This window comes from Trematomus bernacchii, unplaced genomic scaffold (genome assembly GCF_902827165.1).
Source record: "Trematomus bernacchii unplaced genomic scaffold, fTreBer1.1, whole genome shotgun sequence".
In the NCBI taxonomy this organism is placed as follows: domain Eukaryota; kingdom Metazoa; phylum Chordata; class Actinopteri; order Perciformes; family Nototheniidae; genus Trematomus; species Trematomus bernacchii.
Genome location: NW_022987705.1, coordinates 9,177,858 through 9,190,024, shown reverse-complemented (window position 1 = coordinate 9,190,024; position 12,167 = coordinate 9,177,858). Strand labels below are relative to the sequence as shown.

Sequence of the window (12,167 nt, the reverse complement as noted above, 5' to 3'; positions counted from 1 at the left end):
ACACACACCTTTCCTCAAACACGTGTATGGAGGCATTCTGCTGAGTAAACGGGTGTCAGAACAATATGGGGCTTTAAAAAGATGCTAGCGTGTTTTCCTCTCCATACGCAGCATCATTTGCAATTGTAATCTTAACCTCAACCCACTATTCACATAAATAACTCAAGATAAGCACACTCTTCAGTTCTGAGCAGCTAAGAGAAACCCAAAGGAGACAATCTACTGTTTTTTTGTTTTGTTGTTTTTTTAGGGGGGGGGGGGTGAACAGTGACAAGAAACATTTAATTCAGTCTTCTGAATCCATTTTTTATTTTTCTTGTTCTTCAAAGCAGTATGCTTCTTGGATGGTTTACACTGACTCAATAGTGCCGCCTACTGGATAAAAAGGGGTACTACATTATCACTGTTCATTTGAAACAAGCTTGAAACGTTCACATGTGTCTCAAACTTTTGACATTTCTGCTCACTTATTTTTCTCCAATGCATTTTCCTGTTTTTTGGTTAGACTTACTGTAACTGTATGAAATCTCGCAGCAGCTCGCCATAGTAATTGTGTTGTTTTTGTATTTTACACATCTCTCTTTATTCACCTATAATTATTTTGTTCACTTTACTATTGAGCAATATCTAAAATAGTCCCCCAAAATCTATGGACGTACTGGGATATTTACCGCATTCATTTTTTGTCATAGTTAACCTCCCACTGTTGATTCAGACTGCCACATCACTTTGAAAAATGCTCACTGTCTTCTGATATAAAAGCAAAAACTGAAAACATTTAGCAGATCCAATTAAGAGAGAAAATCTATCGATCAGAAAATAATATTCTATGTTGTAAAACATGTCAACCCCTTTTTTCTTAAAATTATGGAACATATTCTTGTCATGTAGATTTCTCTCTCCAAGGTTTTCAAAGAGAGTTTATGGTCTTCCCTCATGATGGATCATCTCAAACACAGCCATTTTAAATTGTATGTAAGGGCATTCATTTAAAACCAATAAAACCTAAAAATCATCAGTCTCTCAGCTTCCTCACCAACTGCATGAACGATTCCCAGAGAGGCCTCAGTGGTTTCAGATCAGCATGCATCACATTTGTATTAACGGCTTACTCATGACGTCAAAGGAACAGTGTAAGTTATATGGCCATTTAGCAGAGCTTTCAGAAGCTTCTTTGATGTTACAATAGCTAAGAGACTGCTTTAAGCATGACCGTGACGGAGAAGCATTTAAAACACTGTTAAAGTGAAGATCCTTCTTGGTTATGAGCAAATTAGTGTCCGTGTTAATGTTCTCTGCGTAAACAATGTTGAATATGTAATTTCTTAACATTTCTGTAGTGACTGCTCCTCAACAGTACAGTACAGTAAACACAAATACCCAGCACAAAGCTCAAATCTCCCAGATACAGACAAAATGCCTAAACTATTAACGTAAGTCTCATTTAATGTGAATATTTGGAGTTAGGGCATGTGCTTTTAGATCACATGCAATGATACAGAACTGTATCAAGGATCAAATTAAATAGTGTACATGTTAGTGTGTTTGTGTGATTTTGGCTGTATTTATGTATGCGTGTGTCTAGAGAGAGGCGTTTGACATCCTAGTCTTCCAATGGCCTGCTCCGGGCAGTTTCCCTTGCATCTGCTACTGTGTGACTCTCGAGGGGATATCGCCAAAGCACGCACACAGACACACACACACAAATACACACACACCACAACAACAGAATTCTTGTGCATCATGTCCTCGTCTGAACATGGAAACTCACAGGGGGTTCACTTTGTTTGTGGGAAGCGCTGCCCAACGCTTCATTAGTATCTGTACACAAGTCTAAAACAGAACAAATCAGCTGAAGCAGAGACTGAATTGCTTATTCAGTGTTTTGAGAAGAAAGTATATTAGGCTAGTGAGATAAACCATCTTATACACTTTCTTGACTCTCGTGGTGACTGTAACCGAGCTGTTATAATCATAAAGTTTGTGTTTGCAAAAGATGAAGAGAGCCTCACTTGAATTTTTCCTTGTGATGTTTTTATATACAGTCTATGGGGTTTTCTCCCGCAGCAGATTTGAGTATCAAATTCCAGTGGGCATATAAAAACCACTGTCCTGAAACGGACATACAGTAGTTTTGCTGGCACAATTATTCCTATTCCTATTTTCCTAATTTATAGTTGAGGCACTCCCTAAGGAGTCGTTGATGTCTACAGTAAATGTGAAAAATAATCAGGTTAAGGCATCAACACAGAAGCTGTAGTACAGACACTTCCCAATCAGGTTAGCAAAGCACCCAAAAAAAGGAGGAAAGCCCCTTAATGCCAAAACATTTTAATATGCGCAATTTGTCCCCAAAAGCAATAACTTACCTTCAGGCAGTGTCTAGGCTTATGCTTATGATGTGTGTTTAAAATTAATAAGAAAAAGGAGGATATGACATTACAGTCACTTCATCAATAATGGCGCCTTCATTTGTTTAACACAACATCAGGCCATGGGACAACATTTAATTTCTTGATGTCGATCAATGTGCTTTAGCCAAAGATGATGAATACAAAAGATTGTGGGATTCTCCACTGAATATAGTTTATATATAAATATACCAGGTACAACCAGATGAAAACATGTAATACATAGACCTTTATGCAGAACTATATAAATGTACATGTATTTCATATTTTGTAGCTGGTGTTCCTTTTTGGACCGGCATTTGAGCATAAATTGAGCAAAGAAAACGTAACCTTTTCTGCCATGAAAAGCTTCTCTTTCATAGTTCTTTTCATCATATTGTGTTTAATTTACCCAGAGTCTGTTATCAGCCTTAAAGCTCAAACCAATGTTACTCACAAGGCACTTCAAAGAACAACAAGGGCAAAAAGCAGGAAGGAAGGTTTGTCCCATGATGCTATATGAGAAACAGCCACCAGAGGAGGCAGGAGACAAGCCAAAGACTAATGGACATTGAGGAACTCAGTCACATGTTGTGTTTAAGTAACATACAAAACCACAAACATGCCCGATCACTGTCAGACGACCAGCAACCGACAATGACAAAAACAGATCCTCGCAGCGCCAGCGTCAACAGACAGACAGTTTACTGAATTATCCAGTGCTGAAATACAACACCCCTTCAATAAGTAGCACAAACTTGATGTTTCACAAGAGACTCGGAGCCGCTCCTGCCAATCTGCACTTCATTAGGCTGATTGCTTGTCTGTGTAAGCTACTCTCTTCGCCTGCCAGTTCCCTCTGCCTTGTTCTGATTAAAGGGGAACCTCATAAATACGCTGCTGCCTATAAACGATTTCCTCGTTACATCAAAGTCACACGGAAGTTGTAAGCTGCTCATATAATTGCAACAAAGTGCAGGCATCTTTTAGCAGCCTCACACGCCACCAAAGTCACCCTGCGGCTCCTCTCTGGAATATGGCTAATTCAAACCTTAGTCCACAGTGGTCAATAATATAAATGTAATGAGGCAGGAAGAACACAATGCTGATGAGGATTAGGGCAGTAATAAAATAGGTTTTTAGTTTGTAAGTAACCTGATATTATATAAGTTTTGTAAATCAACACTTCGGACACAGGCAAACTTAGTCTTATGGATTTTTTCCAGTTAAACGAACAGTAATTGTTGCTGCTAATTACTGGTGAGGTTGAGAAATATAATGATTTGACAAAAGGTACAATTACAGACAATAGTTTTGGGTTGTTAATCCCTAATTGCCAACACATTCACCTATTATAGAGATAAATGCTGTTGTGTGTTCTCACGCTCCTGTTGTGAAACTTGAATAACTCCATAATGGTCATAAATACAGAGTAAATGATTGCCAGAGAGATGACACATGGTATTTCTGTACAAACAAAACATCATTATAAAAGTATATCTACACCAAAGAAAAGCTTGACTGGTGTGGTAAATGAACGCTCAGTAGTTACGGAAACTATCTGTGAAATTTGCGTAGATAACGGCGATGCATTTATGATTTGTCAAACATTGCGTTGAACTGACCACTGTTATAAAGGATGGTTGGGCACAGGATTAAACCAAACAAAGAGAACAACTCTAGCTACAAATAGTTAAGTTCCCTGGTAAACTACTGAAATATGACAATTTTTGAAAGATCCTAAGCGACCGTAGCTGCACATGTCTACATATTGCTGCAACACGTACATTACAGTAAATGTCATTAATTTAAAGGAAACAGTCTTAAAAGCTTTAATTGTTTTGTTCATGTGAATAATAAACATTGGGGGAAAAATATAAATTGCATAGCACAATATATGCCCTTTCAAAGGGAAGAACAATATAAATACATTTTTGGTTAGAACCTTTACCATATTCTCACATATATACACACAACATGAGACATTCATACATTCCAGCTTAATTATAGAAAGAGAATATGTCCACGCTCTCTAAAAGGAAATGATGGAGTTTAGGATTGTTTTTTTATTGCTACAAGAGATGAGAAAAGTTAGTGTAAAGTTTGTATTGTGATCAATAATTATAGGTTTAAACCTTCCTGTCTTAGAAAGCTACCTGAATTAGTACGCTTTCCATGGAGCAGTTTTTCAAGGCAGACACTTTTATAGAATTGAAAGAGTGCTTCAGAGATATGTTTTATTTGGCCTGAGTTGCTGAAACACTCATCATTCACACAAGTGCGCAAATTGTCTTGATATTAAGGCTCTTTTCATCACAAGGCACTGTATCGAATGAAGAGAAAGGCTTGATTAAAAAGTTGTACTTGTATTTGTTGTACTTGTATTTTTGTGTGCAAGTCCTCACCCAGCTCAATTACGGCAGAAGTAAACAAGTGAAGAGTACAAACAGCCGGACAGCAACGCCCCTCTTCTTAAAGACAAGTCATGTAAACAGTCAGTCCAAAGGGGCCAGAGGACATCTAAAGTTTGCTTTTATCCTTGATGTAGGAAAAAATAGATTTCTTATTAGACTTGAAGTGCTCGGAAAGTGGATTCAAACACTCCTTATGCAGTAGATATATTATAAACATTGATTTTTAAAATGTCAGACGTCCTCTGTGTCCATTTTTGGGAATCCACTGAAACACATTTCACCATAGTCAGTTATATTTCCATTTTTATGATAAATGGTACATGCTGTAGCCCAGAGGAGAGGCGTACAGTCCTAAAGGTGAAATGGGCAGTAGGGGTCTGTGGTGATGGTGGTAGGCAGAGTACGACTGTCCATACAGTGACATGCCCAGCGATAGTGGTAACGTAAAGCCAGGGTGTAAACCTCCAGCAGCAGCGGCCGCCACTGCCACCGTCTTAGCGTCTGCAGCCATCTTGTATTTCTCCAGCTCGGCCTCCTGGAGCCTCTTGGCTTTTGCCCTGCGATTCTGAAACCAGATCTTCACCTGGGTCTCTGTCAGGGTCAAGGAGGACGAGAACTCGGCCCGCTCTGCGATGGAAAGGTACTGCTTCTGCCTGAACTTCCTCTCCAGGGCCAAGAGCTGAGATGTGGTGAAGGGAGTGCGAGGCTTTCGGTTGGTCTTGTGTTTCCTCAACGGGCAACCAGGGCCGCCAGGGCCTGCAAGAAAAAACAATAAAGAAAGGTTGAAAGTTGGATTTAGGGTTAGGGTTAGGATCTTTGTTGCATTTAGAAACCCTCTCTCTTTTTCCAGTCCGCCAGTCATTGGAAAATGCCAAACAACATCATCATAACAAAAAGTAGGCTTCATGGAAAATCTTATCCCTTCTCAAAGGCTACTTTTTTTGTAATATGCCACATATTATATGTTGCTATGAAAAGGCCCACTCCTATACACATTAATAGCACTTAAAATCTGAATGATATAGAGCAACTTTTTTGTTTTCTTTAGGCCTTTATTTAAAGAAAATGGTCTAACAAGAGATCTATTTACAGCACATCAGTCTGTTGAGAATTAGAGAGCCTATCAGTGAACTGCAAACAATGCTGAGACATAATGAACTGTATCCTCTTCACCCAATCTGCCGAATATGGGCTATTGCTTCAAGGTAACTCTGATTTAGCAAGCTGTATGTTGGCTTTTTGTCTAACACATCTATTAAAATCCTCCAAGTTTCATAGTGCAAGTCAAAACTCACGAGGCTGTGTGGAAAACGCGCCGTTAGTGACCCAGGGCGTGCAGTCCTCTGACTCGGATGCCTCGGACTTAACCGGCGACGAAGGTACAGCTGTTAAGCTTTTACGGCTTCCTCCGGGAGAACTACACGTCTCTCGACACAGAAACAGGGAATTTAGACCTGTAGGAGACACCGCCACCGAGCCTCCCTCCGGTTTACAGCGGATGGACTCCCCGCTGCGAGTGTTCGTCTTCATGCCGGACATCAGCGCCTCCACGCTGAACGGATGGTGCCGGCGCACCACCGGAGAGGTCTTCTCCTCCTTCCCCTCCGCACGGTTACTGTCCTCCTCGGAAGAGCTGCACCCCAATTCGTTAAAGGTATCCTGAGAAGCCATCTCTCCTCCAGGGTTCATCCGAAAAACAGGTGGCGAAACAGTCGAAGTGAGGCCAGGTGAGAGCCGCTCCGGAGCGTGCTATGTTGTGGAGCTGTCAAGTACTTTGTGGGAGTAAGTAGACGCATCACGTTGACACGGATCAACTTTGACCAATCAGTGCAGCCCGAAATGTTTATGAGTGAGCAGATGCTGCCTTCGTGGACTGTGGGAAATTGAAACCTCTTGGTTTGTTTTGAGAATTGAACACACTTTTATACTAAAGGATGCCTTATTTTAAAAATATGCCACATATGTTGTGGTTGAAGTTGAACCACACATTAACTACCAATTCTGTGTCATTTAGGATAACTGGTTCATTTGAATTTATATATTAATTATTGAATCAATGATTTATGAATAGACGTAGCCTATTGTTATTCTAGCTAGCTACATTCAGTGAGCTGTACCAACTCCAAGATTAAAATAATATTTACAAAATACAAAAACCTACATTTCTGAAGGTTTAGAGGAGTAGTCGACTTTAAAGCAGCCCCTAAAGCCCCATGAAAAAAGAACATATTTAATTCCATCTTTGTTTAATATATTTTAAAACCAAATTCAACTTTGAAAATGATATATTACAATTACTTTTGTCCTCCTATCAGATGATCAGTATAATTTAAGTAAACATGTCCAGATGGGTGTCTTAAATACAGCTTGAGATCTGCAGCTTCATTTTGTTTGTTTAAAATCAAGATTGCTTTGAAAACTTGATGAGAACTTTCACCCTCTTTGGTTTAAAAAGTGAATAAAGGTAGCTGCAAGAAAACAATAGATGTGCCACAGTATTATGACAAGTTAATCCTCTGTAATGGATTAGCTTTAACTGTAACCTGATGAGACTGCATGTGTATCGACACAGTCCCCATGTGCTTAATTATAGAGAATTAAACCCGGGATGGAAAATTGATCTGTTTTTCTTCTGTATCTGTCAGTGTGATTTTTTTTACTGTTCCCTTTATTGGGACTTTCCATTGAGACTCCCAATATTGCTGTGTCATGTTCTATAAATAAGTCACACTCAAGTAACAATGTTAATAAGATCACTTAATTACAGATTTGTTTTTTAAAGTCCAGCTGGTCTCTGAGGTGTGACTAGATAGACAATCTAGACGTGACATCCCCATGTTGCTGATACATTCGTGTTTTTGTCCTATGATTCAGTCCCATTCTCTACTCACATTAGACATGAAGTTGCTCATTGTGATCCTCATGAAGAAGCTCATTGTGATATTTTCATGAACAATTTCACGTTATGTCAGATGAAAGTGCCCTGACTCCTGATTGAGACTGTTACGCTTGTTCCAGCAGATTATCTGAATAAACGGTCCTTTGATGACGGTTGAAATATTTGTAGCTGAAAGGATGTTTCTCTTATCTTAAGATTTTTCCCATGGTCATGCCTGTGTTAGTACTTATACTGTATCTGCCGCCTAATTGCTCATATGTAACACCCGTGCAATTTTTTACATCACAAGGCGTGATCCCTTCTTATATTCCTCAAATATCTCAGTGGTGAGAAAGGAGAATATATGTTTTTGTGTGTGTCCTTCTCGCAAAGCCTTAAGTGCAGAACTATTTCAGCCTCCCACAAGTTGATTTCCAGATAGTTTTCCTTAAAACTCACTGTTTTCAATGCACCCATTCTTTAAAGGACACCCTGCAAACATTTTCCGACATTCCCTCGATGTATACATACAGTGAACACTTCTACTTTTTTCCCAGCATATTTTACATGTAGCCAGCAGGCGTTAGCAGCTTGTGTGTGGAGCAGAGCTCAGTTCCCAGGAGGCCGCCACTGCTGCCTTAATAAAGTGGGGTTATTTCACAGACAATCAGAGGTTTGTGAAGGCGCCAGTGAGCGGCCAGATGAAAGGACTGACTCCTCAGGGGAGAAACTGTTGCCTTTTTTTCAGCTCTGTTCAGGATCCCCACCTCCATCCTCCTCCTCCCCCCCCCTCCACCCCTCTCTCTCTTTCTCTCTGGCTGTGCCCGCACGCCCTGCAGGCACCTTGTCAGTCATTATCCACAAAACTTGTTTGTTGCCGACTGTCATTGGCGTGTTTCCTCCTTTCCACCCTTATCCTTTTTGCACTGTTTTTATGTTTCCTTAGGCAACTTAGTCATTTATTTCTATCTATTTCATCTAACTCTTTCTTTCTTTCTTATTTTCTTTTTTTTGTTTGTTTGTTTGTTTGTTTCTCTCTGAATGTCTTTTTTCTTTCTTTCGTACATGCTTTCTTTCTGTGTTGGTTCCAAGAGTCAATAGAAACATATCTTCTAATATCTAAGATATTATTTGAAAGGTTAGCAAAGGATACACAGCACATGAAAGTAAGTTCTACTAAGAGATAAGATATTCTTGGCATGTGTTCTAATTTATCTTTCAAACCTGTTTCAAGAGGTATCAATCGAAGCAGAAACTGCTTTCGCACATTTAATTATCTTATTTGTCTAACCCATCTGGCACCAACACATGCTGCTGCCTGTACTGACAACACCTCAATGTCATGGCCAGCTTAATTCATATTCAATCTGAGGTGATGTTGTCTGATGTGCACTTTGAACGTGGGAATGCGTGAGTCCTGACATAAATAAACCGCAGATCTAAGACAAAAAAGATTTAGTGAAAAGGAGGAAGGAAGGAAGGAAGGAGGAGGAGGAGAAATGAGAGAGGTGCTCTCCTGGGTGTAGCAAAATTACCCACACATCCCACTTCCTTTTTTCCATGATATCATTTAAGCCTGATAATAGCTAAAGCAATTTGTCTGAGCATGTTTGTGTGTGTGTACAGTGTGGATGTCCGTACAGTACAGTATGTGCGTGTGTATGTGTGTGTGTGACAGAGCAGTCTGTGAAGCCTCTGGTTGTGTGGGTCGGGCACACCTCAGAGCATTGTAATTACAGCAGCCGCTTTGAAGTGGTGGAATGTTTGGTTTGGATAATCAGCAGTCTGTGCCGCACTCACACACTATTTACATTCCCATTAAAACACTCATTCATGCCATCATACCAGCAAATGTTACCATCAAACTCATACCTACTGGGTACAACTTTGGGGAAGTACCATGATAGAATGTAAAGAGTAGAGTACCTTTAGAGCATGTAAATATGTGTCATCCTACCAATATTGTTGTAAGTTCCTCTTGAAGTTCTTCTGCTTTTATTTCCTTCTTCTAATTCTCTTCCTAAGTTTAGAACCTCACTTTCACTGTATAATGATGTTAACAAGAATATATTTCCAATATCATTATAAAGTATATCTGTATATCTGTTTTTTTATTGTATAATCTAATATTAAACAATACAAATGTGGCTGAATGTGCTGCACTCTTTCACTGTTATACTATAAGTTGTATAACATTTTCACAAATGTGAAATCAACTTATTTCACTTTAAAAAATATGAGCTTGGACTATACCATTTGTTACGAATCATGACTTTACCGACATTACATAAACCATTATATTAAACTTGCGTACACACCCATGCATATTACTATTCACAGAATGCAGTTACATTCTTCTCATTGAGACTTGTCAAACTAATGGGACATGTTGTAAATAAGTATGTGACACATTCACACAAGCAGACTCAATGTTATCAAATAGTTTTTACTCACATAAATGATCTAAGTGCTGTCACAAAATCCAACCCTCTCTCTCTCTCACTCTCTGAGCTTCCCAAGCCCTCCGCCTGTAATGCACCTAAATGACTACCTTGAATGCTACAATGGCGCCAGGGCCAATTAGCTCTTAACACTGGAGACAGATCTATTCAGGAGCCAGAGAATGAGGCCTCCTGTAACGTGAAAGATTGATGCCCACTTTGCTAATGACAAGAGAAGCAGGCAATCTCTTGCTCGACTTGCCCTGGGCCGTGTTACAGGAGAGTCAGCTGATGACTGTAAGCCTGCATGGGGTCAGGGTTGAATGTTGGGATGTCGAGACATATACAGATACATGCACATTCCTATAAAAATGTTTGTTAACATATAGCATTGACTGATGATGATGACAGATATTTTGTACTATAAGTCATCCCTTGTAATATATTTATCCTAAGCGACTTTCCTACACTTTCGATACCGTAGAGATGCCTTCGAGAGCAATTTGCGGTTAGGTGTCTTGCCCAGAGACACGTTGACATGCAGGAGCTAGGCATCAAACCCCTGACCCAAGTCAACGCTTACTTACACCCCTGAGCCAGATCCTCCCAGTTGCAATTCAGTTAGAAAAGGAGCTTTATGTTTGAGTAACAAGATTTTGAAACAATATCAGGATTTGTTAAAACAGTCAAAATCCCTGTATCACAAGATTCAATTTTAATTCAATTCATGGGGTCACAATTTTGATTCAAAACTGATTCTCATTTCAAAACAATTAGTGGCATGTTCTCGAAGAATCTGAGACGATAAGAATCTTGAGAAATTAGCTTTGTGCCCAAAGGAGTGTATCGGCTTGTGTCTCTTCACCACAGTGTTAGTGTTCCTTTTTAAGGTGATAATTGCTTGGGTAATCGCCAACTGCAATTATACTTTTGGAACTTTGATGAAGTATGTACTTACCCACTAATGTCGGTTCATAGCTTCACCTCGCCATAACCCATAATTATGAAGCCTTCCTGTCAATTCATGACTGAAGTGTTATACCTCGGAGGGGTTTGGAAAGTTGGGCGCATCTTAGCGACCTCTTAACCTTCCTTGTACCCAATAAAATTGTGCATTCTTTAAGTATGCAGGTAGGCTCTTAAATCATGTGCCTATTTAAAATATGACAACTATCAGTAAATAAAAGGGTTATTCCAGTGTTATTTAAATATAACACTTGATGTGGAAAATAAGTACGATATACATTACAACGTTTTCTCTAAGGACTGGCGATCACAGCAACCTATCCTGATTTTTAAAAGTCTTCTACACCACGCAAGTATTTTTGCAGCCTACTTTGCATTCAGGCTTTGTAAATTAACCATGGACCGCGATCCTGATGAGAGAAAAGGAGCATCATCAGACTTCTATGACTCATTGTGCATCACAGGCCTCATGACTTCAGTTTCCGTGTCAGACTCTCAGCCTCAGCGGAGAGCGAGCGAGACTAGCCAGGGGCCATCTGTTCCTCTCACAGCCATGTAGGTTCTGTTTGACACACTATATCTTAATCAGTTCTGACAGGTCGGATTTATGACGAGGTCGTCGTTTAAATCACAAAGAAGCTTGTTATTAGGCAGAGGCACTGAAATGGTATAATTGTTTTTAAGTGGCGCTCAAAGGGCAAGTGTGCATGTATGTGTGTGTTGCATGTGATCGTGTGAACATGCACAGTATTCTGGGAAGTTTTCCAGAGATTGGGGAAATCCACCTTCCACACAACAAACAACTTAAACCACAAAAACAAATCTCCTTTTAAAATATTTGTTTGTCTCATTACAGCAAATAACATTTTATGGCATAAAAAGCCACAACTTTCCCAGCTGTTATGGCTGTGTTACACGCACCCTTCGGGTTATATGAGAGTTACACACAGGAACAGTGTAAAACCACCATAGTACTGTACAACCAACCTAACACTTGTTTTCAAGACCTCTTTACTTTAAAGTTGAAATGTTGACATAGGTGTCTTAAATGTGTGCATATGTATAAATGTGTCTGTTG

The 12,167-nt window shown here is 39.6% G+C and overlaps 1 protein-coding gene across 1 annotated transcript; it reads right to left on the bottom strand.

The window, feature by feature from the left end:
* Positions 1–4,208: 4,208 nt before the first annotated feature.
* msx2b (muscle segment homeobox 2b) lies at positions 4,209–6,593 on the bottom strand. Its single transcript, XM_034139762.1, has 2 exons — positions 6,100–6,593; positions 4,209–5,560 (listed from the first exon to the last, which is right to left on the bottom strand). Exons 1-2 carry the CDS (start codon positions 6,491–6,493, stop codon positions 5,109–5,111), a joined length of 846 nt encoding a protein of 281 aa, XP_033995653.1. The 5' UTR covers positions 6,494–6,593; the 3' UTR covers positions 4,209–5,108.
* Between the last annotated feature and the right edge of the window lie 5,574 nt (positions 6,594–12,167).